The sequence below is a fragment of the Centruroides vittatus genome, unplaced genomic scaffold, assembly GCF_030686945.1.
Source record: "Centruroides vittatus isolate TY-2023 unplaced genomic scaffold, ASM3068694v2 contig_990, whole genome shotgun sequence".
Classification (NCBI taxonomy): Eukaryota; Metazoa; Arthropoda; class Arachnida; order Scorpiones; family Buthidae; genus Centruroides; species Centruroides vittatus.
The window spans coordinates 252,878-280,179 of NW_027122659.1; the positions used below are offsets into that span (position 1 = coordinate 252,878).

Sequence of the window (27,302 nt, forward strand, 5' to 3'; positions counted from 1 at the left end):
TCAGTTTACAGGGCTGTAAATTGGCCGCAAACATTTATTGTGATTAAAGTTATTGCTGGAAAAGCACGAATGGTGTGTTTTCTATTTTATCGTCAAATCTCGGGATTTTAAAATGGAACTTTTTGAGTTGGCTACTTTTGGGCTACTTTTTTGAAAATGTTTGTCTACAAACACTAAAAACATCTGGCAACGCTGGACCCTACAGTATCACGTGATTTCTTAAGTGAAAGCAGTAAAAGCATTTCATTCGTGTTTTAACACCGGTGGCGACGTTTCATTAGAGTGACGCTTGTGGGACAGTGAATTGGCGGTCGAGAATCTACGGAATTCCTTCGATAGTTGTCTGCGATTGAAGAAGCTCGTTAGGATTTTAATCTGTTATTTAGAAGCTAAATATCCATCGGAAGATGGCAGATTAGGCTGTATCGGCCGCCGAGCAGGAGAAAGGTCTATCACAAAAGGACAAAAGGTAAGTGCTCAAGTCTGAACTTGAGGTTTAGTGCACAAGCCTGAACTTGAGGTTTGGTGCACGATGCGTATTTTAGAGAAAAAATTGTATTTACGGAATTTCGAATAAAATCGAACAAAATCCTTCCTTAATTTCATAAAAAATAAGTGATCGGAGTTTACGCGATGTCCAACCAGATGCCCATACACGCGTGCACAATACTTTTAATCACAATTAGGTTATTGCAACCTCTCATGGTAATTATGCAGTTTAAGGAAATATGAGTTTTTTTAATTATTATTTTTTAAAAAGAAGGTATATTTAATAGACATTCAGGAAACGCATAACATTTATTCAGGCGATCCGTATATAAAGTGTTATAAACTAAAAATCATAGGACTACTTACCGATTGTGCCCCGGTCGTAACACCATTGCTTAAGCTTGTTTTCGTTGTGGGGCGGCACATTGGACGGCGGACGCGTACGAAGTGTGTCACGTGACATTTCTCGATGCCATTCTGCCATGTGACTACTCTCTCGCCTCCTATCTGACGTGTTCCTGATAACTTATTCTTCTCGCTTCAGTTATATTTATTTACATCAAGACAATAGACATCTTATGTTGCATCTGACTAATTTTTATCATCATAATGGGTTAATGTTATCTATGGTAGCGAACATGGCGGCTCGTCTCTGAAACAGTGGTGACGCACGAACTAACCTAACCTATTCTAATAAATTACCATAATTATTGCCAACCAAATTATTAGAATAGGGGTAATTTATTAGAATAGGCTAGGTTAGGTTAGTATGTGCGTCACCACTGTTTCAGAGATGAGCCGCTATGTTCGCTACCATAGGTAACATTAACCTCATAATGTATATCATGATAGAATTATCGTCGTTAACGAGCGGTTCTACCTTTGTTGTTTCATATATTTCTTCATTATTATTATTATTATTAAGTTTATCAGGAACACGTCAGATGCAAGGGGCACGTTTTTTTATGCAGCGAAAGTGTAGCGAAATGACGTCGTGAGCAGTGTTGGCCATTTAGAAACGGGTTTCAGAGGATTAGCTGTAATGTGCTTCTCGAGCGCTGCATAAAAAAACGCGCCCAAGGCGAGAGAGTAGTCACGTGGACAGATGGCATCGAAAAATGTCACATGACACACTACGTACGCGTCCGCCGTCCAATGTGCCGCCCCGCGACGAAAACAAGCTTAAGCAATGGTGTTACGACCGGGGCACAAACGGTAAGTAGTCCTATGATTTTTTGTTTACAACACTTTATATACGGATCGCCTGGAAAAATGTTATGCGCTTTCTGAATATCTATTAAATATACCTTCTTTTTAAAAAATAGTAATTAAAAAATCTCATATTTCCTTAAACTGTATAATTACCCAAATTATTTCGACCTACAACATTAGTAAGATTAATTGAAAAATATTAATAATATTATACTATTATAATTATATTTTACAGATTGGAAATATAAATATTAAATCTACAAATCACGTGGTGCCTGTTGCAGAGATGGCAGCAAAAAATTCAACCGAAAACTTTTCGGGAAACAGCGAACCTGGTATGATCAATTTGAATGTTAACGCTTAAAAATTATCAATTGATTTGTTGGAATCTATAAAATTCCTTTCTTTTGTCTAAAGATTTGCAATTTTTCAGTTATTAATTCTAAAATTCTGATTTAATCACTAAGTGATATAAGATTATTAATTTACTTTTTAAATTGCAGTGTGTTTTTGAATTATTATCATTATTATTATCATCCTTTACTTAGAAATTCCACTTGCCGAGGCATCGTTAATGAGAAAAATACTACATACTAAACTAGTTCATACTAATCACGATATGGAAGTTCAGATAAAGAATTCAAATTCTCCTTCATATTCCGTCAAATCCTTCGAAGATTTTAACTTGTAAGTGTTATTTAGGCCTATATATAAATATTATCTATCGAGTGTACATTTTAATGAAAACTGTTATCGCTTATAGTATACATTGACTTGGCTATAAATTCGTGTTTAAAATAGTAATTTTGTATGTTTTTCAAATTAAATATAAAGATGACTAAGTGTTTTCTGGATATTTCTGTATGTAAATGTAATAAGAGCAGGAAAAATGTAAACAGAAAAGAATGAGAAATTTCAATGTTTTTTCACTATAAATTTAATTGTTGCTTTTACAATTAATTTCTCATGTTTTATAATAAAACAATGAGCAAATAACAAAATTTCTATTAAAATCTGTAGGCGACCAGAACTTCTAAGAGGTGTTTACGAAATTGGATTCAATGCGCCATCAAAGATTCAAGAAACAACACTTCTGACGTTACTTGTGGATCCGTAAGTAAATTTACTTTCATGCTTTATTTAAAAATCTGTAGTTTGCAGTTATAAAGTATGTCATTTTCCGATATTTTTGCTATAAAACAGCCCTCAAAATATGATTGCTCAGTCTCAATGTGGAACGGGGAAAACTGCCGCTTTTTTGCTGGCGTGTTTAAACCGAGTTGATCCGGATAAGAGATTTCCACAGGTAATTTATGTTAATTGTTTGTTTCTGGTATTACTTGTAACACCAGCTACGAGTAGAGAAGTTCTGACACGTGGCTCATAAGATGGTATCCAATAAACACATCACAAAAATTATCAACATTATATTCAAATACATTGAAATATGCGGGATGACCCATAAATGAGTTAACAACGTTTTCTGTGTTATTAGAAAGTTTTAAAATAAGACACAAAACATATATATATATATATATATATATATACTTTAATCTTGTTTTGCAGGATTGGTTATACAGTAGAGTCCCGAAAACCCGGCCTAATGTGGACCGAAAGGTGGCTGAGTTTGTGAAAATGCCGGGTTATCGGGAATGGGGTTAAAAAAGAATAAGTACGAGTGTTTCCTCAGAAAATACTGTACTGTACTTGTATGTATTGTTTGCTTGAGAATACAACAGAGAATAAACTGCCCAAATACCCTTAAACAAAGGAAAAGTACGTACTTTATGAAGGCATAGAGCCTTTACTACATGAAAATGAAAATTAATGAATACACAGTGTACAGTAATTTATCTGATAAGACAGGCCTCAAAAAAATACTTCGAGGCATAAAAATGAAAATTAACCAGCCGACTTTGCAAAACCTAGCTAGTTTTTTTAAAGAAATGCGTAATGTTCTGTTGTCTTCTGCACTACACTTTGCGTTTTGCTGCTTCATCACGAAGACGAAGAAGGAATAGTAAGTCCGTTACTGACGCACCTTGTTGTTCAAAATACTGAAGGGCGGTTTCGACAGCCTTTAGTTCCTCACTATATGATATTTTAGGAGCTTGTACGGTGAAGTCTTCAACGTCAACGACTTCATTTTATGGCATTTTTTCATTAACTGTGACAGCAGCAATAATTTCTGCATCGGACGTAATGCGCCAGACACGTGGTGGAGGAGTGGGAGTGTGGCCGCGTTTTCGGGACTCTACTGTATATGTTTTTTAGCTTTTCATTTACTTTATTTAAAATACTTCATTTTTAGTTTCTTTTATTATGTTAATTTTAATTAATACAAGAAACACGTTTAAACATTAATTAATTTTATTTTGAAATTAGGTCGTAATCCTCTCGCCAACCCACGAGTTAGCAGAACAGACCGGATGTGTGGCAAAGCAAATGGCTAAATTCTGTTTAGAGATTGGAATTCGTCTTGCAGTCAGAGGAGAAACACGCAAGTCTTATTTTAGAATTATCATCTTTGCTTTGGGAGCGATCCATCAAACAGCCTCTTGTTCGTGTTTCACACGTGTGTTTCCCTCTATAGCAGTGATGTATGCTGCTCACTATTAGAAAAGTATTACATACATATAAAGTTTAAGTTTACAAAGAGAAATTGCATAAGTAGGCAGTCACTGTATGGTTGTAGAAGAGCCGCTTGTGGCTTGCAAGACTGTTTGGTCACCTATCCTTTTCATTCACCTCTTTCAGTTCCGAGCCACGATATTTTCTCCTTTCCGTGATTTCTCCATTGTAAAAAATTGCTTACTTTCTGTTTCAGTGGCTAGAGGTGAAAAGATATCGGAGCAAGTTATCATCGGAACTCCCGGAGAAGTTTTAGATTGGGGCATAAAATTCGAATCCTTCGACGTCAAGAAAATTAAGGCGTTTGTACTGGATGAAGCAGATATCATGATCGTCAACGAAGATCATCACAATCAATTGATCCAAATTCACAAGTAAATTACGTCAGTTTAACAAAATCCTTCCGCCTAAAAGTAAAAACAGGCTCCTCACTTCTTATCTAGAATATTACTAGACATTTTTATAAAATATTTCACGTAATTGATTGATCCAAGATTAATGGCTTATCTCTTTAACAGACAACTTTCTGCCGAATGCCAGATGATGATATTTTCTGCGACTTATACCGACGAAGTTATAGATTTTGCCAAAATTATTGTGCCTAATCCAGTTGTTTTACGGCTGAAGAAAGAAGACGAAAATGTGGAGAACATCAAACACTATTACGTGGTGTGCAGAAATTCCGATGATAAATTTAATGCCTTAGCAAATATTTACGGAGTTTTATCTATTGGCCAGACTATTATATTTTGCCAGGTAAGTTTTATTTATTTATTAATTAATGTATGTTCTAAATCGGCAATTGCCGATGGCTATAAGGATACTAAATTAAAGCGATTAATTGGTGAAGAATTAGAAGGCAATTTAGCTGTTATTTAACAAGTTTCTGTAATTAATTATTAGTATTGTTTCTATGCTTTCGAATAGGACTGCATTATTATTATTTTTATTTTTTAATTCTTCTAAAACTGTGTTGTTTAATTCTGTTGATTCACAAATACAAGGTGCGTTATTGTTTCAACACTAGGCGATATTCCATTTTATTTAGTTGATACGGGTTACATGTATGGTACCACGTTTCGGGCAATGCCCCTCCTCAGTCAACTAAATATCAAAAATCATACATAAATTCATTTTCTTATAATAGCTTAACATAGCTTAACAAAAAAGTATATTAAATCAATAATTCGCGTGACATACCATAGGGCTTTTATCTGACGCAGAAAGCATATACATTCATAGGGCTGGCGTAATGCTATGCATCCGTAAAGGTTTTAGAGCTTTCCTACAAATTCTATAGATTTTGAAATGTGTGCCCATACATGTAACCTGTATCAACTAAATAAAATGGAATATCGCCTAGTGTTGAAACAATAACGCACCTTGTGTTTGTGAATCAATGACTGCATTATTTATAATTAAAACAATGATTCGTCATAAGAGGCAAAAAAATGAGAAAATGCCGGTTAAATGTTTAATTTTCTATGGTAAAAATTTTAAATATTTTAAATGAATATTTCAGACAAGACGTACTGCATCTTGGCTAGCCGAGAAAATGACAAGAGAAGGACATTCAGTTGCCCTTTTATGTGGCGATTTGTCGAGCGAACAACGAATTTCCGTTCTCGGCAGGTTTAGAGATGGAAAAAAAAAGGTCCTTATTACAGCCAATGTTTGTGCAAGAGGTATGAAAGCTTTGTTTTCTTCTCTTTTTTTTTGTTAAATTAATGGGAATTGCATTAACAAAATGCAAATTTTTCCATAGGTATCAATATCGAACAAGTTACTTTAGTGGTAAACTTTGATTTGCCCGTCGATCAGGAAGGCAATGCGGATTGCGAGACATACCTTCATAGAATTGGCCGCACGGGAAGATTCGGAACATGTGGAGTTGCCATAAACATGGTGGAAGGAGAAAGATCGATGAAGATCGTAGAAGAAATTGAAAACTGTTTCAGTAAGTGAAATCTGATGGTTATATTCATTTTCACGTTCGATATAAAATGCAATATCGAGAAGACGATGCAGAAATTCAAATACAGTGGAACCTCGCTTAACGAGCATAATTCGTTCCAGAGTCTTACTCATAATGCGAAACACTCGTTAAGAGAAACAATTTTCCCATAGAAATTAATGTAAAATACGATAATGCGTTCCACGCCGAAAAAATGCTCAAATGTTTTATGTTATAACGTTTATTCAAAAAATTGTACAATATACACTGTTTAGGAGCGTGAATCATTATCATCTTTTCTTCTAGCACGGAATGAACCATCCTGGAATGAGAATTCGATTTGCAGAAACAAAAAGAAAATCACAATATGTTTGATAAACACTCCAAACGATATGCCAAATTCTTGGGTGATGTAAATGCTATAATTAAATATTAGAAATTAATTAATTTGACTAGAGGTAGGCAGTTATGTTTCCATCTCGTATTAAATTTAATAATTATAAATAGTTAATTTTTAATTCACATTTCTAAAATTTAATTTGGAATCGGTCATTAAATTTAATGACCCAAGAATTTGGCATATCGTTTGGCGTGTTTATTATATAACGAGCTATGGTTGTTGATGTTTATAAGTAATGTGTGTGAACACAGGTTTGGAAATATGTGTGGCACTAAGATGCTAGCGGAACGAGTGCTAAACACAGACTGATGGAGCATGCCGCATGCGCACAATTCGGGACTTTCCCTCTCCTCATCACTCATTATGTGAAATATCGCTCGTTAAGCGAGGCAAATTTTTACAATTCGTTTTGCTCATTATGCGAAATACTCGTTTTACGAGGTGCTCGTTAAGCGAGGTTCCACTGTATTTTCATTTCTATACTTTGCGCATATTCGATGATATTTTTATTTTTACGCCGTTAAATGAATTTAAAAAAATATCATTTAAAATATAGTTTAAAGTAGGAAGTAATTGCGAGTACGATTCTTTGGCTGAAACTTAACCGGATTGCTGCAGTTTGAATTTCTAACTTACAAGGGGATCTTATAGTCTCGGAAATTCAGTTCGGGATGAGACTTCGTAGGTTAGGGTTCTTCTGGGTGGACACCCTTGAGGTTGTCCACCCAGAAGGAATTGTAAAGCGCACTAGCCAGAAGATTCCGAGATAAAGGACTCTTAAAGTTTTAAGCGCAGCTCATATACTGGTCGATTTTACTGTATGACTGAGTGAAGCAAACTTACTTGCCACTCGGGCGATGTAGGTTCGTTCCTACCTTTAGCTAACTTTTGTTTTTTAATTGTTTTTAAAAATTATAACAACTTTTAAATAAAGTTAATGGCCTAAAAATATTATCAATTAAATCATAAATAATTTTATTTTATTTATGAAATGACTGTTACAGCTGATTAAAATGTGAATTAAAGATAATATTTTATTTTAAAAAAGTTGAATAATTTCAAATGCATTTTTAATAGAGGTAAATTAAAACTTTAATTACTATTGTCATTAAAAAGTTATTACAAATTTTAAGATATTATAAGCTGTGGAGAGGTTAAAAATATTCGTTGTAAAGATAGGCAGATGGTCAGGAATTTTCAAGACTAACGGAACTAATCGAACAACGGTCCTTACTTGCTACAGTACAATATATACAGGTTTACCCAGGTAAATTATTGCAGAGTATTTACAAATTCATTTTGCTCTCTATTTTTACGGCTCTCTGACAAAATACTTCAATTTCGGTTGTTTTCACTTCAGTATCAGTTGGTGTACAACAGGACTCTGGATGAAAAAGGAAGCAAAACTATTTTCGTCAAAAAGCACGACATGAATAAAGTGACGCATACAAATACCGCTCAATATGCTCTCATTCTGTCTGGAAAAGTCCTACCTTAAGTATTTGTTTGTTTACAAGAAGCAACCAGTAACTTTGGCCCCAGAGTTCAAAAAACAGTAAATGAATATGCGCAAAAATATAAAAATGTCGGAATAACGTCTTCGAAATCTGGGAAGCTAACGACAGGACTGTATATTGTCTTTCTCAACCGTTGTTTAAAGTCTTATGTGGGAAAAGAACAGTTTCTATTAATGGACTCTTGGGGTGGACAAACAAAGCCTGAATTATATGACGAAATCTTTCAGGATGACGAGAAATCACCGACTTGTACAATTAAAGTGATTCCTCCAAAATTTACTCCTCTTGTTCAACATTGTGACGTCTATTTTTATAGACAGGTAAAAAATCTAATAAAGCGTATAAAAATTGCGCTTATCTGATTGAAAATAACAGAGAAATAAATTCCCGTGAAGACTGTGTAAAAATACAATTAATAGTGCATCATCAACTGTCATCGCCAATTTTTAATGAAATGATTCCGTATGCCTGGTACACTTCCAGACTTTCTGATTAAAGAGAAATTTTCATGAATATAAACGAAGTATGTTTTCCAACAGATCTCTTAAATAAAGGTTGTTCGTGTAAACAATCGTCCTTCATAAATTGTGCAAGATGTCAAAATAATTTTTGTTTTCAATGTTTTTATGAGAATTATCATTCTGGTGTTTGTATGTGAAATAAAAAATTGACAAATAAAGACAATATCGTAAAAATTTTTCTATAAATTAAACCCTACCCGAAAATTTGTTATAGTGGTAATTAAAGTTTTAATTTACCTCCATTAAAAATGCATTTGAAATTATTCAAATTTTCAAAAATAAAATATTATCTTTAATTCACATTTTAATTAGCTGTAACAATCATTTCATAAATAAAATAAAATTATTTATGATTTAATTAATAATACTTTTAGGTCATTAACTTTATTTAAAAGTTGTTATAATTTAAAAAAAAATTAGCCGAAGGTAGAATCGAACCTAAATCGCCCCAGTGGCAAGCAAGTTTGCTACAGACTAAACCACTTCGCTTATATATATGTTTATTTACAGAAAAGTATCATATAGTGTTTCGGTCGATGAATACAAATCGATTTTGTAGAACATGTGAATACATATTTTTTTCGGTAAAGATTTACAATTTTCATGATGTACAGTACATTGTGATAGTGAATTAAACAGTCAAGTTGAATGAGTTGCGTTTCAACATTTTGTCGTTTACAATTTGTAAAGTTATTTGGTTGTTTTTGTTTCGGGTGACTTGAATCATTCCTGTTTTTTCCCAGTTGTTGATTATTTTCGTTTTTAGATTTTTGTTGCTTTGATTTATCGTTTCTAGTAGTCTTTGTAAATGGAACTTAAATTTTGTAATTGTCGTTGTATCATTGATTTTCTGGAAATACACCGTGTTTCTGCTTCTCCAGATTGTTTCGAATGCTGTTATTAAGATAGCGTAATTCACCTCTTTGGTTTAAATGTTATGAAGCCATTGGAGTTCGTTTTCATTAGTTAGTTTTTGAAATTTTTCAGAAATTCCCATAGTTGTTTTGTGTGTGCATTGGAGGAAGGCATGGTTAAGAGTTTCTGCTGTTTGGCATATGGGACATTTATCTGTGGATATTAACTTTTTGTTTTTTTCCAAGCATTTGTAGGGAGACAGTTATGATGCATTCGCCAGAAGATTTTTTTTCGCATTGTTGCTTACGTTTAATTTCGATACGGTTTTTATTATACTTTTGTTCCGGATGTTGATTGGTGCTATCCCGATATCGACAAGTTTGTTATATAATTCGTCAGGTTTTGTCAATATTTTTTTCATCAGATAAGTGTCCTTTTAATACTTTGTAACACCGGATTACTTCCTGTAGGATTGCTGGCGGCTTCGAACAGTCTGTAATTTTCGCTGACGACACTACTATACTAGGGATGTTGAACTGTAGGTAGGCTTTTGCTAAACATGCCCATGCAGGATGACTGTGGATATTTTTTATTATATTTATACGGTAGACAAATGCTTTTAATGATATCGCCTTTAGTCCAATCTCTCCGTTCTCAACACTGTTATATAGTGTATATCTTCTGATTGGTTCAAACTTAGATGACCAAATGTATGTTGCTGTTATTCTGTAAATGCGTTCAGTGACTGTTTTTTGGAGTGGCTGTGTATAGAGAAAGTACCACATTGGGCTTAGCATCATGAGATTGGCAATTTTTGCCTTACCCAGAATTGATAGGTTTTGGTTGCGCCACTTGTAGGAGGCTTTTCGAACTTTTTCGATTACTGTGTCCCACTGATATTTTATGTTTTTTCCAACTTGTACCCCGAGGATTTTGAGGTTTTCTTTAGTCCAGGTGAAATTTCCGTAATTATTCTGGAGGTTATTCCACTCACCAATCCAAAGCCCTTTACATTTATTTTGGTTAATTTTTGTACCGGAGGCTTCCGAAAATTCTTGGAGGATTCCGGTGATTTGATCAATACTTGTGAGGGTGGAAAGGAGGAAAGAATCAGCGTGATATCGTCGGCATATGCCAGATATCTAATTTCATATTGCTGTGTAATTGGCAGTTTGTACACCTTCAAATCCGGATACCTGTCAACAAAACGGAGGAACGGTTCGATGCTTATATCAAATAGAATCATTGAAAAGGGGCAGCCTTGCCGCACAGAGCATTTTAGACTGCAGGCTTTCGTAATGCTGTTATTTACGAGAATGTTGCTTTTCGCGTTATTATAACATAGTTGGACCACGATAGGTAATTTTCTCCGACGTTGATATGCTGCAATAATGTCCACAAATATTCGTGACTTATGTTATCAAAAGCTCTGTGAAGATCAATTTGCAGAAAGCTGCAAGTGTCATGATTCTGGTGGGCTAACTCGTAGATCGTTTGGGCTAAGAGGGTGTTTGTGTGGATGGAACGACCCTTTACTCCACATGTTTGATTGCCGCCTACTATATGTTTAATGTACTTCTGTAGCCTTGTCGCCATGATTTTCGCTAATATTTTATAATCCGTATTCAGTAGAGAAATTGGTTTCCAGTTATTAATACGTCTAAGATCACTTGAGTTGTCCGATTTAGGAATGAGAGTGATTAATCCTTTATTAAAGTCTTTAGGTAAGGTTTTACTCATAAAGGCGGTATTCATCATTTTGACATAGACTGGTGCTAGGAGTGGAAAGAACTGTTTGTAAAATTCTGCCGGGAGCCCGTCTGGGCCTGGCGCTTTGTTGTTAGCCATTTTTGTATATTTGTACAGAACTCAGGAATTGAAGTTTAAATTCAATAATGAATTTTCCAAGGTATACAAACTAAAAGTTCGAGTCCTTTTTCTATTTTCTTCCTTTATTCCGGTCAGGAACCACTGTGCAGCTGGCGACTTGAAGTCAAAAAAACTTCTAAAATAACGAACAAAATACCATTAGACGATTCACAATACAATTAAAAATGATCTTCGGCGCCGACCTGTTTCTGTAGGCTACGGCGCTTACAAAACATTAAAAACTGTTAATCTTCCACAATAGCACCCGTGTTATATAATCGCTTTTAGCTGCGGGCCCTCTGGCGGATTCGAGTTAGCCATGTTCTTTAACGCATGTTGACATTCATTTATATTTAATTCTTGATTGAGATCCTGCCAGTTTCGGCATCTGTTCTATAAACTTTTTCGCGATATTTTGGTTAACGCTCTTTTGGCTGAATAGGGTTGTATAATGTTGGTGGATTTTACGTTTAATTTCGTTTTTCTCAATTATTAGTTTGTTGTTACTGTTCCATATTTGTTCGATTGTTTTCTTTTTTCTATGTTGCCTTTCCAGTTTGAGATATTGTTTTGACGGTTTGTTATCCAATTCCAAAAATTTACTGCATGAGCGGATAAGTGCGCCTCGCATTTTCTCGGCTTCATAATCGTTTAATTTACTTTTTTCGTTATTGATCGCCTCACGTGCTTTTTTTTTGAAGTTAATTGGCGGTCGAGATAGGCTTGTTTTAAGGCTAGGATGTGGGCTGTATATTTTACTTTTTCGGCATCTTTTGTTTTTGAGCGGCGATTTCAATTGCAGCTTTTTTAACCCTTGTTTTCATGTTGCTCCACCACTCGGAGGGGTCGTCTTTTGTTATAGTGAGCATTTTCGTCGTAGCAAGAGCGAGGAATTCAACATCAGATAAGAGAGTTGTGTTCATTTTCTAGGGAGGGGAATCATCTGTACATTTGCTGCAATTCTGGTTGGTGCCTTCAAAGTGCAGGATGACACCGCTGTAGTTTGAAAGGTGGTTGGGAATAATGTTGCAATAATCAACATTATGTCTGAGTTGGCTTGATATGTAGAAACGGTCTAGACGATAGTGGGATCTATGTGATAATATGTATATTCTATTTTTAGGGGGTTTAAGCCGCGCCATATGTCAATCAAATCATTATGATTTTTAACAGCTTTGAAATGAAAGTTTTTCTGGAGTTATTCGTGCCGATTCTATCATTCTCGTGTTCGACCAAGTTAAAGTCACCCCCTAAGATTGTGTTATAAGGGCAGTCAAGGTAGAAGCTAAGACTCTCAATGAATTCGACGCGGCCTTTGGGATAATAATCCCAAAGACCGCGTCGAATTCATCACTGATGAAATATTTATCTAATTTACGACATAGCACTTCGAAATTCCAGTTTTTAACTAGCTTTGTTTCCTGTAGTAAAGCAATGTCAATATTTGATGATGAAAGGGAATTTATCAAGAGCTCTTGTTTATTAGCGTTATTTAAACCATTAATATTTAGCGTTATCGTCTTAATCTTCAAGGCCATTATTGAGTTTAGCTGGCATGATCATCATTTCTTTTGTTCATTCGATCATTAGTTCATTTGTTTTGATAGTTAGGTCTTTTGTATTCATATCACTACTACTATTTTCTAATTTATCGTTCTCTAATGTCGTTTCCGTTTCGTTCGTTTCCATAAGGCATTCAAATTTATTTTGTATGGTGAGTATGTTACTTCTTGGTCATTTGCCCGTATTATACCCTCGTAACATTAATATTGGGAAGGAATTTCGTCTTTTTCCTCCGTTTAGCTGCTAGAAGCGGTGGCGAATTTTCATTATTACAAGATACAGCAAGGGGTTTTGTTGTTTCATATTTTTTAATACTTGTCTGATTCTGGGCAACGTCTATTTCTGCGTCATTAGAGGTGTCTGAAGCTCGTTATTGCCTGCAGCAGTAGTTGAACTATTGTCTTTGTTCTGTTCACTTCCAGAACATTCTCCATCAAAATCGTCCATAATGTCTGTCCAGTCTGTTTTATTTTGTAGCTTGGAAGCAAATGGGACTCCCATACATTGATCGTCGTTATGGCCAAATTTGTTGCATTTTTTACATTTTGGGACACTACACTGCCTCCGTAAATGGCCTATATTTTTACATCGGTAACATAAAGGAGGACGGCCGGCTATTACAACCGCTCCAGACATACCCTTAACCTTAATGAAGTACGGTAGTGAGTAGTGATTCTAAATTCACATGCCTTTTTAACTCTATCCAAATCCGTTGTTTTACTATTCTCCCGTAATTTACAAAATGTTTAGTCACAAGTTCGGGGGGTAGCCAGTGTATTGTAGCTATTATTTTCCGGTTTTCAATATTAATAATATTACAAGGGACTAAGCCATTTCGCTGTGCTGCCATAGTGTAAAATCGATCAGTATATGAGCTGCGCTTAAAACTTTAGAGCCCTTTTTCTCGGAATCTTCTGGCTAGTGCGCTTTACGATTCTTCTGGTGGACACCCTTGAGGTATAGAGCTAGAGGAACTGAGTTGAGCGCCACCTGTACGCAAGCAAAGAAAACTGCTTCGGGAAAACACGTGCCTCTTTGGGTTGGATATGTACTGAAACGCGGTGCTTGTTTTTTCCTGTGATAATGAACCACAGATTTCTTCCACAAAAACTTCAAAAAATAACTATTGTGTGGTCGGTTGTGGTGTTACCTATATTACTGCACAGCCAGGTTCAAAAGTTAATCAGTAATGTGCGATAGTATTTTTTTAAAAATCGATATTAATATCGATAATACGACATACGTACGTGCAGAATCAATACATTAAGTCAAAATAATCTACAGTCACTTCTCGAGTTACGACTACCTCTACTTACGATGAAAAATTTCATTTAAAAAATTTTTAAAATGTATCGATTTTTTATAGTTTTCGTCAAATATATATATAATATACATATATATCTTGCGATTGATGCGTCATCTTTAGTTTTGTTCTGCAGTTAGTTACCCTTTGCGTGTGTGTTTTGTTGTTAAGTACAGTCACTTCTCAACTTACGTCCGAAGTTGCGGAACGGAACCCCGTCGTAAGTCGAGAAGTGATTGTATTGACTAATGCAGGCATTACTTTGACCATAAACAGCTGAATGTATGTATACCGTATTATATATGTATTTTAAATATATACTTATAAATAACATATAAATTTATAATTTATTAAATTTCTATTTATTAAAATGTATATAGTATTACACGTAACATACAAAATTCATACAGGATAAATTCATATATTGCAAGAATGCTATTGTTCCTCAACAAGAATCAAATGAACAATATGTTGAAAAAAAGTAATGAACATGAAGTACTAAACTTTAAAATTATTACATTTAAAAATCAGTGGTAAGATCATCATCATCGGAATCTTCCTCACTAGAATGTTTTGGTATGGTCGAAGCAGATGATGGTTTCCAAGTGTAATATTTATCGTTGGTGCTTTTAAGTAGCTGCCTTGCTAATAACAGTGCTTCACAGGAATCGGTAAGAACTCGATTTTGTAGTTTAGTTTTTATTAAATTTAATTGCAAAAAAAAAATATGTTCAACTGCTACACTTGAATGAGGAAGCAATAAAAACATCTATTTACTGCCAAAGTAAAGTTAAAAAAAATATAGAAATATAGATAAAAATGAATGTTTTGAAAGGTACTAAATTGAAAGAAAAGATATTAGGATTTCATGTAGGAAAATGGTGTTGGGTATCTTGGTATTGGAACAAGTAAACAGGTACTAGATTAGTACAAAAGTACTAGGTGAAACAACACTGGTGCTGCCTTCGTAGCCCTGATTCTGTTACCCGGTGTCGCCGCTAGAGGCGCCTCGATCTAGTTTCGTTGTTCCTTCCACTGGCTCTATCTTACTAACCTGCGAAGTCTCATCCCGAACTGAATTTCCGAGACCGTAACGTCCCCTTGTTAGTAATTAGATAATATTTATGTTTAAAAGCCGACGAAATTCTAAACGAGATGGATTTTTCTGTTTCAGAGCTGAAGATCACCCTATTGGATGCCGAAGACGTGGACGAAATCGAGAAAATCGAAGACAGGTCGTAAAAGAGGAAAACATTTCCAGCCGTTATTAATTTGCATACTTTGCTAACCTGGAAAATGAAAATCAGTTTATAAAAGATGTTTTCATGGAATTTTGCTGTGTAAAATAAATATGAAAGGTAATCTGAGGGTAAATTCCGTGAGTTGGGTATTTACTGTATGGGTTCTTCTGACGTCGGATTTCGATGTTTAATGTGACGAAAGCAATCTCAGTTTTAATTTTTATGTAATTATCAGTAAATAGATAAGAGCAATGATTATTTTAGACTGTTTTATTATTTAAAAAACAATAATATTTTTAATATTTATTTATTATGTTTTATTATTGTTTTTCCTTAGAAAGTACCTGGGTAGTTTTTATGAAACGCAAATGTTTTTAGTTGTAAATAAAATGATTGATTTTAATGAAAAGTATGGCTTAAAGTTTCTTATTTTTTAATTTTTTTCATATTTATTTAATACAAAACAGAATGGAGCGGAAGTTCTGGACATGAAGGATCAACATTTGCATCTAAATCAGTGATGCCGGTCTTTTAAGCAGTTGGAAATTGTGTTCTGTTTCACTGTAAGTTGTAAAGATCCTGCATCCACGTTCCTACTGTGATCTTTATGTAATGCTCTGACGGGGGGAGGCGAATGTCAGGAGGGTCGAGGGGTCGCTCAGAGGGTATGTGGGTGCGATGGTCACTGAAACAGACTACGGTTACAAGAGATCGTTTATTTGACACGAAAGGGGAATACAAATTTTCCGTTATCTTTGAAGTTCTAGGTCGCCATTCCTGGGTCTTCTCTTTTCCAAGATAGTCCCAAATGGAGTGTCCCTGGTTCGCGAATGACAGTTTTCTCGACGACTCCAGTACGATGCGTTCGACTTCCGGTGATGGGAAGATGTCGATTCGAAGACGAGAGACGGAGACGATGATGGGCACGAAACACACAACAATTGGTCGGACACTTGGAACTTTCGGGAGGTGAAGCCGTGGCGTCCTTGAATTCCCGGGTTTTTTAAATTTCTAACCTCGATCGCCCATTGGTGGCTTTTTCTCGTTCTCGCTTTCCAAAGAAGTTACTAACTGTAACGAGATAAAAGCTTAGATCGCGGTATGATAACCGACAGCGGATGAAATGTTATTAGTTTCGTTTTTCGCGAACAAAACGAGGATTAACAAACACTTTCTTGTTAACTTACAAACTATTCTTTAATTCGCTATATTATCAGGTTCTTTGTACATTGAATCCCAACGTGTAGGCGGTGAGAATAGAAGATTCGGTATACATAAAACAACACAATTATAATTACAAGTGTCTATATCTATACTCAATCTACTTACAAACTATAAGACGGAAGAAAGAATATAAGGACAGAATAAGAGGAAGGTGGAAATACCCGGGTTTTTGCTCTGAATGCTTCGTGATACTGGGCGGGGTTACTGTTGTCTCTTATCATCTACTCCTATCCTCGAGGCTTTTCTTGGCCCCTTCTTTAATCTCTTTTAATAGATTTCTTCCGTTCTCTCTCTTCGTCGGTAATCCACTTTTCTCAATATCGTCGGTGTCGAATCCGTCCGATACAATTGATAGTTCCGTAAGAAGTTCTTGGCTTCCTTTAACGGACCGGATGGCTTCTTCTCCTCGACCTCTCTCGTCGAGTTCCACTTTCCAATCTTCCATCGTTCCGACTCGGAGCCCGTTCTCCTCAACCTTCCTCGTCGAGAGCCGAGATCCTTCTCTTTTTTTTCTTTTATCCCTTCTTTTTATTACTTTGTTTTTTACAACGTTGTTTTTCGTGTCGGAGGTATCACTCCCCACCTGATAGTAAAGCAATTAAGAAAGATGTCTTTTTCTTAGTCAAAGGGAGAGAAACAAAAGAAACCTTATGCCTAACTTAAAAATGTTTCTATATCGAAGGAAATAAATATCAATGAAATTAAAAACGTTTTAATGGATCTAAAAGTGTGCAATTTTGAACATTTATCGAATATTTAAAAATTAAATTTCATTTTAAACATTTTGTTTTATGCAGTTAATCGATTTGGCAAGTGAGCGGCTCATATGTTTAGGGAAATCAGCTTCTACAAATTATACAATTCTGTCCATTGCCCAAACACAAAACATTTGTGAAAATAGAGAAATCGCGCTGACGAATAACCTCGAATTATTTCGTTTAATTAAAGTTTAGAGTATATAACTGTGCAAGTTTCATATGGGATATGATGCGTATGTAAACTGTAGCTGGGGAATACCAATGTAATGTATTTATTAATTTCCGTCTTGTTTTAACAATTCCATTGGATTTGGGCTTAAAGAAAATTAATTAAGAGTGAAAAGTATGTCCGAAAATAAGAAAAAAGATCCCATTCGTCGTCTCTGTGAAGAAACCGCGCGACCATCGATTAATTCTTATGCAAATGGAGATTTGTCCGATAACCATTGACACTAATTGTCAAATTCGACTTAACAATCTTCCCAAAATACCTAAATTTAGAAACATCGTAATTTAAACTTACTAACAGAATTGCAGAATACGAAGCAAATCTCAAAATGAAACGCTTGAAACAAGCAAATTTTTATCGCGCCAACCGAAAATCAAACCGTTGGCGATAACAATAATCGACCGCTCGCAACAATAGAACTTTGACAATTTGTTATTACAGAGTTTTATTGTTGCGTTGCCACGAAATTTAATATTAAAAGTTTGGCCGAATCGCGTGATTTCCGCGGACCTCTCCTTGCATATAGTCGTACGTTAATGTTAGCGTCAATATGCAGGCAAAAACCTAATATTCTCGTATAAAGATGAATAAAACTTGCGATTTTATCATGACACTTACGACCGAAAAAAGAATAAACTTCAAGTATAGTAACCCCAATTTCATATACTTTTGCCATTTAGTTAATTAATCTGCTGGAGGGCGCTTTAAGCAATTTCCGCTTTGCTGGGAACACTTGTATACCTCAGCTACTCATTATTGTTGTTTGGCTCTTTGTTTGAGTTATCCATTTTTAGTTTTACTGTACTAAGCTACAATAAAATAGGCATAGAAAATAGAAATGAAATGCCAAATGAAAAGCCTGACGTTAACAATAAGACAATATTGTTCTGTTCATTAAACGGTGTAGGCGAACTCGCAGATGACGTATGGGTTTTACCTGGTAAAAATCACGATTGTGCTGATAAACGTCTTTGAAAATTTTGGGGTTTCAGTCGTAAGCAAACTTTTTCGACAGTCGACCCCTTCAACCTTCTTACTTTACTGTTAAGCTACGTAATCATAATAGGACAAGAAAACGAGAATTTTATTGGCCTGCAATTGGAAAAGAAAAAAAAACTATAGACTGTCGGTCTTTTCCTTATCTCGAGAACGGAGTTAGATAGATGAGAGATATGGGCAACAGGAGACCCGAATATGTGCTAACTGTGTCCGATGCAAACCAAAAGTTACGTTATTTCAATTGAAAAATTTCCCTTTTCCTAAAGGAGTTAGATAGATGACCGGCACAACTCTATTGTTAAAGGTAAAGTATGACGTACAGGGGCTGATTTGGGAAGGAGAGCATATATTTTAAATGAAATAAATGAAAACTTGCAAGCCGGCATTGTGACCATGTGACAATAAAAGAATTGCTGGTGTGATCTTTCGATTGTTTATTATTTATAATATTACATATATCTAGACCAGTGGTTCCCAACCGGTGTTCCGCGGAACACTGGTGTTCCGTAAGCATCTTCCAAGTGTTCCGCAGATTTAGTCGCAAATCGGAAAGTGTACAATCGTATTCGAGCCGCCGAATATCAAAAAATTAAAATCATAAAATTTCATAAACTTAAATATATGTACGACTCGTACTTATGGAGTGTACTACTGTTTCGAATAAGATAAAGGCAATGATAAAAACAGAATGAAATATGTAAAAAACATCAGGCACAAGTTTCCCATTAAAGTTATTTAGGTATATTTTTTCCTGCAATTAGAATTGGCTTCATAATATGAGTAGAGATTTTGAATTATAACTGCTCAATTCTAATAAAATAACTGATGACAAGCTTATGTATTTCATATTAACTTAAGTAAGTGTTCCGCTAAAGAAAATTGCTCACAAAAGTGTTCCGCATCCTAGAAAAGGTTGGGAACCACTGCCGTAGAGTCAATTGCCGCCAGCTTTGATGTTAGAAACAATAATGTAAGGAACGCCGTTTAGTAAGATCGTCATAAAAAGTTTTAATTGGCATAAATTTGAGCTTTTTAATTTTGAGTAACATTTTAAATAAAATTCGTCCGTTTCCATCCAATTTTCTTCTTATAAGCATAAAATTAAGCCGTAAAACTGGAGTAGTTGTATGCGAAACCCCCGTGAACTTTCACCTATCGACCCGAAAGTTTGGCCAGTACCTCGTCGATAATGAGAAAGGCTTAGGTTTAGAATTGGAGCTTTTTAGACCCAGTAGTTTGTTTTCTCTACGGGGGTCTGCAGTGAGGGGTAAAGAAAATGAGCTTTTTTGCAGATCTTAGCACTTTTCGATTGCTTATATTTGGGCAACCGCTTTATACAAAATCCTGAAATTTTGCATACTGTAATGGGCGCAATTATGGCCCTTGTACATACCCGTTATGTACTAGTAATAAAGCAAATTTCTCATAGAATATAAACTAAATTATTTTGTGTTGTTTTAATCATTTATAAAGTAATTTATAATTAAATTAACTCAGAAAAAAATTTAATTAAAAAAATCAATTACAGAAGATTTTAAACAAGTCAATATAATTTTTTTCATAAATGTACTTTAAAATATTTGGATGGATCGATTTTTCGTGCGAAGTAACATTCGAATGTCGAAAAATCTCGGGCCTGTAAATATAAAAGAATTACATTAAATAACTCATAATTATGACACTAGAGACAAGAAGAAATTTATAAACTCCTTCCTATAAGAAAAACGAAAAAATTGATATTTACCTGTAGAGATTGTGCCACAAAAGAAAGCTCTTGGTTATTCCACTATTGCGGGGGTTACTTTCTCCAGGCATTTATTTTCGTCTTCTCTTGTTACAACCTTTAACGAAAGTAATTACGTATTCCTCGTATTATTTATATATATCTCATTATATTACTACGTTACATGTCATTAACACTCACAGTTTTTAAACGTTCTTCGTATTCGTAAGAACACAAAAAGGCTTTGAGGAGAGTCTCATCATCCATCTAAGATTTAAAAGAAAAACAGATAGCATTATTTATAAAAGTTGAATAAATAAAAAAGAATTATATATTTATTTCAAAATTTTCTTTACATCATCGTTAGTAACGCATGATTTTTCTAAAAAATCGAAGATTGAAGAAAAACCAATGCAGCCCAAATAACCATGTATCTACGATTAAATATTAAAGATCATTATTATAATTGAATTTAGAAAATAATTTTAAATGATTTAATGAGAGACAACTTACAATGTCTCTGCTTTCGTCACTCAATGAACCATCGAAGCAGTCGGAAAACTCGAACAACTGATGTCTAGGTAATGCTGGAGTATTCACATTTTAAAGATTGGAAAGTTTAAATTTTAAGTTCTATAAATTTCATTTCTTATTATTTACGCTACAATAATCATATTACACTAAGGAAATTAAGTTAAAATTGATTGTGTTTACTCAAAAATGTCTGGTACAAGAAAGATCCACAAGTGCCCGTGCGAATAAAACCGCTGAAGATTGGTAGCGGGTTCGCGGCTGGTCACGTGGTGTTTTTTGGATATTTATCGCGTGTCTAACACCTTAGTAGGGCGGTTTCTTTCTAAAAGTCTTCTCTGGAGGCAAACCCGCCTTTGATTCCCATGGTTACATTGTTAGTTACAATCATTCTAATCCTCATACGAGAAAGGAAAAGATGAATGATTTGTGTGTAAGGCGTTCAATAAATCACACGTTTCCTGTGATTTTTTCTTGTCGACCCAATTGTCGAAATTCAGATTTAATTGATACCGCTGTGGCAGTGGCGTAGCGAGGGGGGCAAGGGGGTGTATCATGCACCGTGCGCCACTCGCAGAGGGGCGCCCAAATGGTCCCCAAGAGAAACTATATGTGTTTCTGGAGGGGGAGGGGGATGCCAAGTGTCGTGCCCCGGGCGCCAGTTATATTCGCTACGCCACTGCGCTGTGGAAATTCGGACGATCGAAAATCCCAGGAATGTTTTGAGGGTAATCGGGCCACCTCCCTCACCACCCACTCGGTCGCTATTTATTGCGAGTGTGGACGAGCCAGCCAACGATAAGTGTGACTAAAAAATGGCCCTGCTAATACTAATAGGGCGGAAAGAGAGGAAAAAATAAGGTGTAAGTTACACTTACCGCATAACTCTGCACGATTATTTCTTTTCACAAAGGACTTGGCCGAAATGCAACTAATACACATCAGAAAAAGGATGAATATTGCAATTTTCCTCATGATTTTTCAATGAAATAACACAATAAAACTATTTTAGTAATTGAAGACAAATTCAAACCGAAAGAATGGATGAAAATTACTCTCCTTACAGAAGTAAAGCAATTATATATAAACACTAGTAGGTCTATATTAATGCCAAGTACAGGAAGCTTTTATCTTAATAACACGTTTCCTTTTCGTTGTTGACGGACCGTTTCTATACGCATTTTAATTGTAATTTATAAATGTTCATAAAATTATTATTATTATTATTACTGTATTTATTTATGAAACAGTTATTAATTGTGACGTGTAATTTTAGTAAGAAGTAATCGATAGTAACACAAGAAAACGTTGTCGTTTAAAATAATGTAGAGAAAATTAATCATTATAAACAAACATTTTCTCAAATTATCCTTTATAATACTCGTTTTTATATAAAAACGAGTATTATAAAGGATTACCTGGCCCTTCCTGTGCGAAAAATAATAAGGACAAACATTACTGTACGGGGGGCCTCTAAATGACGAAAAGAGCCCTGGACCATTTACTATTTGATGCCTTTTTAAATAGTATACTTTAACAAATGGCCCTGCTGAACCCATTGATAGCGTTTGAATGTATCACTCTTTAAAATTCGCCGAAAAAAATTATCATCGTTGAGGTTTCAATTCATTGTTGATAAGCTTTTGGTATACTTAATCTGAAATTACAGTAGGCATTCAGGTGACGCGACGATTGCGTTACGTTGTTACTGTATTACGTCAGAATATACTGGCTCACGTAACGTAATGCTTTGTGCGAGTACATAAGTTTCAACGAAGTATTACTACGCGTAGGTTGTATGTAGTTTATTCTTGAGTAGTTCTACAAAATCGGGGAAATTCATCCTAAATTTTGAAATGTTTTTAACATAGGCCTAATGGATTTAGGACTCTTCTGGTTTGTTATACATTATAAAGTTTTATTTTATTTTATTTGTTACTTTGTTTTACATCTTTACACGGAAAATATCTAACAAAAGGTCAGTTCCTTGGTGTAATCTTACGTTTCTGTGGTACGTAATGAACAAACTGTAGAGGCCAAAATTTGTCTCTCCGTCTTCTAATGGCAAATTAATTTTCTTCCCGGTCTTTATTGTTTTACAAATTAAATAATTCAAAAACACGAAAAATCTTGTTATGGCGGATGTGATCTAGCTTAGCTAACGGCAGAGAGAGAGAGCAAGTTTCATAAAATCTGAATAGAAAGCATGAAAACACTGCGGAATTCGTAAACGAAGACGACGTTCGAAATATATTACAGCCACGGTTAATGATAAGTAACGTATTTTCTGTGGAGGAAATATCATTAAGGTCGAGTTCGAATTCGAACCCCATCCAGCCCACCCACAGAAGTTTTGGTTAGCAGTTCGGATCGGAGCATGGTTTTCCATTTTCCACTCGCGCTGCTCGGTCCCATTGTGGATCTAAACTACCTGTATAGGGCATAAATATTTCCCCATGCATACACATAATGTACAGTACGTAATCAATCTCGTAGAACAAACTAAATTGTCTCGTGCCGTTTTAATCAGTTATAAAAAAAATTCATAATGAAAATTTAATGCCAATTATAAGAGACTGTAAAAAATTCATTAATTTTTCATAAATGTAGTTTAAAATATTTAGACCAATCGATTTTCCGTTCGATTCCGTGTAACATTCTAATGTCGAAAAATCTTGGGTCTGTAAACATAAAAGATTACATTAAATATTGTGCCGTAAATGAAAACAATTATATTTACTTGTAGAGGTTGTGAAAGTCCTTGATTATTGCACTATTCTGGCTGTTGCGTCCTCCAAACAATTGTTTTCGTCTTCTTTCTTTGTAACCTTTAAGAAATGTAATTACATATTTCTTGTATTATTTATGTATATCTTACTATATTACTGCATTATACATCGTTAATACTTACAGTTTCTAAACGTTCTGCGTATTGCTTATAACAAGAAAAGACTTTTTCGAGGGTTTCAACTACCTAAGATTAAAAAAAAAAAAATGTAAAAATTTAATAAATTAAAAGTATATATATATATTTTTTATAGGCTTTTTAAAAACTTCTTTACAGGATCGAGGCCTTCAAATGCGCACGTGCTTTCTATATAATCGAAGATGGAAGAGAAATCGAGGCATTCCATATAACCACGTACCTACAAATAAATGCTAAAGATCATTATTATAGATTTGTTGTGACACCGTGTTGTATTGTCTTAGAAGTGTTGAACACAAATCGTGTTAATAACAATCACATGGCTTTTTCCACCTTTATTTAGTTGAAATAAAGGTAGAAAAAGCCATATGATTGTTATTAACACGATTTTGTGTTCAACACTTCATCATTATTATAATTAAATTTACGTGATTATGTGATACATGATACAAGATTTACATGAAATAGTTTTACATGATTTAATGAGAGACAACTCACCACATCTCTGCTTTCGTCACTCAAGGAATCGTCCACGCAATCGGCGAACACGGACAACTGATCTCTAGATAATGCTGTACTATTCACATTTAAAAGATTAAGTTTTTCAATAAATTATAAATTAATCAAAATTCTATAAATGTCATTTCTTATCGTTTACGCCATAATAAACCTAGAACTCCTCCCTAGAATGGCTTGCAACATCGTTAGGGGTGCTAAATTAAAGTGACTCGTTACTGCATAAGCAGTTAATTCTTACCTTCGAAATCTTCCGTAATAAACGTTGTGCACAATATAAAACATTAATTTATGTAGGTTAAGGTATATAGAGCCAATTTTTAGAAAAAAGTGGAAAAAGACAATCGACAGTAAACATTAAAAAAAAAGAAAACAATTGGAAAGAGCTTCGGCCTTATTTCGGACATTGGATCGCTCGTATTTTCCCTCCCTTTAAGCTTTTTGTTCTTTTATAACAATTCTTTTAGCTCACCTCGCTTAAATATTTAGGACTTATCATACACTAATAATAAGGCTTTTAAATTGCAATGTTATTAGGGGAGGACGGGGCAAGTTCGTCAATTAAATTCTCTTCGAAACAAAATAAAAGGAGACTCTCTTTAGAGGCTAGACAGTTGAGTTTTAATGAGGGCTTGTTGAGTTTAAAGACGGCTTGTTGTTGTCTGTGTTGTTCTCCGACAAGCGTAGTTGAAATATCAAATAAGTTGTCTGTTTCATTCAATTTCTTATAATATTTTGCTTCCATTTATATAGAATTGGCATGTTTTGTTATAAGTTATTTTTCCTGTTAGAAGGATAAAACATTAACTTATTCACGTGCCAGATCATGGCTTGGTACCCTATTCTCAGGGTTCCACTTAAAGTTTCTAAATCATGACATTGGGGCATCTTCGGCAGTGTTGCCGATCTTGTTTCTGATTGTGTTTTGCTACGGTTTATTTTGGCCGCAAACGACAACAAGCGGAAGAAATGACTGGATCCCCATTCAAAGCCACACTAGAAGCCATTGCTAAAGTTAAAAAATCTGGAACTTGCAGAAGGGATTCGGAGAAATCGGATTGGAAGTTCAGTAAAGAAAAGAGGCAGAAAAGTCCTAAAGAACCGGAAAATAACGATTAAAATACTTATTGCATATATTGCAATAAACAATATAGAACTACTCAGGAAAAGTAGATTATGTGCTGCAAATGTGAACTGTGGGCTCGTGTGGCTGTACAGATGTGGAAAATGAGTTAGTTCAATTTATTTGCGATATGTGTGTATTTTCGAATTATATTTTCAATCTTTATCGCTATTATTTAGTTTTATCAGCTTTAATTAATTTTTAATTGATTATCATTCGAGAACTTATTTGCTCGTTCCGTACTATTTTTATATTTATATATTTTAATTTTATTTCGTCTATTTAATTTGCTTCTTAATGCTATATTTTGAAGTTTTATTCTATTATCTTTAATAATTTAAAATCCTGATCATTGATGTGTAGCATGATCTAAATATTTAAGCAAAAAGATAGGTCGAACCATTTTTATAAGTCGTATGAATGATTTTTGCGTAAGGGGTTTTAATAAATTACGTGTTCCTTGTCGTTTTTGCTCGTCGACCCCATTTTCGAAATTCAGATTTAATTCCTACCGCTGTGGAAATCCGGGCGATCGAAAATCTCCAGGAAATTTTCAGGAGTGGTCAAGCCCTCTCCTTCACCACCCGGTCGCCACCCATCGTAGATGTGCACGAGCACGCAATGACTATGACTAAACAAACAAGCCCTAGTAATTAATACTAACAAAGAGGAAAGAGAAAAAAGTAGAAAAGTATAAGTTATACTTACCGCAAATGTCACCAAATGATCTTTTCACAAAGGAATTAGCCAAAGTGCAACTAACATACACCAGAAGGATGGTTATTACGATTTTCTTCATGTTTTTTCGACGTAATAACACAGAAAAACTATTTTAATAATTGGAGACGAATTGAAAACGATGAAAGAATCGATGAAAATTATCCTCTTTAAAGAACAAAGAATAAAGCAATTATATATATACACGAATATATTAATACCGATAACGAATAGAGGAAGTTTTTATCTAAATACGTTTCCTTTCCTTCTTGTAGTTTATAGTTAAATCTGTCGTTGTATACGAATTTTAATTGTAATCTGTAATTCTGTTTTATAAACTTATTTATTAATAAAACAGTTGTTAACTGTGACGTGTAGTAAGAAGTAATCGATAGTAAGACAGAAGAAAAAGTTGTCATTTAAAATAATGTAGAAAAAATTAATAATAATAAACAATTTCAAAATAGGTAAATACTACTTTAATTCGACTGTTGGCGTAGAGTTTTGTTCTGTGAGTTGAGGAAATTTTTGATTTTTCTAATACATTTGTCGTCGTCTTTCGACTGTACCATTTCGTGTTTTTTAAATCAAATTTCCTATACATTTCCTACCACCGGTGAGATAAATGTACTATGTATATACATTGTACAAAGTATATATTAGACATATACTGCGTTTACTATATATGTTTAATTAATTAATATCCTGATATAACCGCATAATTATGAATTAAAAGAGAAACTGAAAAGTTTCTATGAGTAATTTCTTTGATCAATAAACATTTTCGCAAATTATTTTTAAAATGTTATTTACATTCAGCAAAAGACATTTATTTAGCACTTTCGATTTTAAGGAACGCCCAAATAAGTCGTATATATTTATCTAAATAATTATCATTAGCTCTATGGGTAACCCTCGTGAACTTTGACCTATCGACCCGGAAGTTTCGCCAGTACCTCACCGATAACGGGAAAGGCTTAAGTTTAAAATCTGAGCTTTCT

General features: G+C 34.5%; 2 protein-coding genes across 3 annotated transcripts; one reads left to right on the forward strand and one right to left on the reverse strand.

Annotated features, from left to right (window-relative positions):
- Positions 1–1,940: 1,940 nt before the first annotated feature.
- Positions 1,941–15,556, forward strand: LOC136986099 (DEAD-box helicase Dbp80-like). Its single transcript, XM_067283564.1, has 10 exons — positions 1,941–2,036; positions 2,250–2,388; positions 2,722–2,814; positions 2,905–3,007; positions 4,087–4,201; positions 4,529–4,706; positions 4,851–5,088; positions 5,855–6,017; positions 6,098–6,289; positions 15,489–15,556. Exons 1-10 carry the CDS (start codon positions 1,988–1,990, stop codon positions 15,554–15,556), a joined length of 1,338 nt encoding a protein of 445 aa, XP_067139665.1. The 5' UTR covers positions 1,941–1,987.
- Positions 15,557–20,253: 4,697 nt separating this feature from the next.
- On the reverse strand, positions 20,254–26,468 carry LOC136986067 (uncharacterized). 2 transcript variants are annotated; one of them, XM_067283523.1, is made up of 6 exons: positions 26,293–26,468; positions 24,444–24,517; positions 20,845–20,922; positions 20,690–20,755; positions 20,510–20,606; positions 20,254–20,401 (listed from the first exon to the last, which is right to left on the reverse strand). In XM_067283523.1, exons 1-5 carry the CDS (start codon positions 26,381–26,383, stop codon positions 20,544–20,546), a joined length of 372 nt encoding a protein of 123 aa, XP_067139624.1. In that variant the 5' UTR covers positions 26,384–26,468; the 3' UTR covers positions 20,254–20,401; positions 20,510–20,543. The 2 variants fall into 2 exon arrangements, 1 of the variants encoding a protein (XP_067139624.1); XR_010882422.1 differs by lacking the exons at positions 20,254–20,401; positions 20,510–20,606; positions 20,690–20,755; positions 20,845–20,922 and adding an exon at positions 24,103–24,165.
- Between the last annotated feature and the right edge of the window lie 834 nt (positions 26,469–27,302).

Excerpts from the sequence above, each read along its gene's own strand:
- LOC136986099 (XM_067283564.1), top strand. The coding sequence starts at position 1,988 with ATGGCAGCAAAAAATTCAACCGAAAACTTTTCGGGAAACAGCGAACCT. Across the intron at positions 3,008-4,086 it reads CGGATAAGAGATTTCCACAG|GTCGTAATCCTCTCGCCAAC; the intron begins GTAATTTATGTT and ends TTTTGAAATTAG. Across the intron at positions 4,202-4,528 it reads TGCAGTCAGAGGAGAAACAC|TGGCTAGAGGTGAAAAGATA; the intron begins GCAAGTCTTATT and ends TTTCTGTTTCAG.
- LOC136986067 (XM_067283523.1), bottom strand. The coding sequence starts at position 26,383 with ATGAAGAAAATCGTAATAACCATCCTTCTGGTGTATGTTAGTTGCACT. Across the intron at positions 24,518-26,292 it reads ATCATTTGGTGACATTTGCG|CATTATCTAGAGATCAGTTG; the intron begins GTAAGTATAACT and ends TGAATAGTACAG. Across the intron at positions 20,607-20,689 it reads ACGAAGAACGTTTAAAAACT|GTTGTAACAAGAGAAGACGA; the intron begins GTGAGTGTTAAT and ends CTTTCGTTAAAG.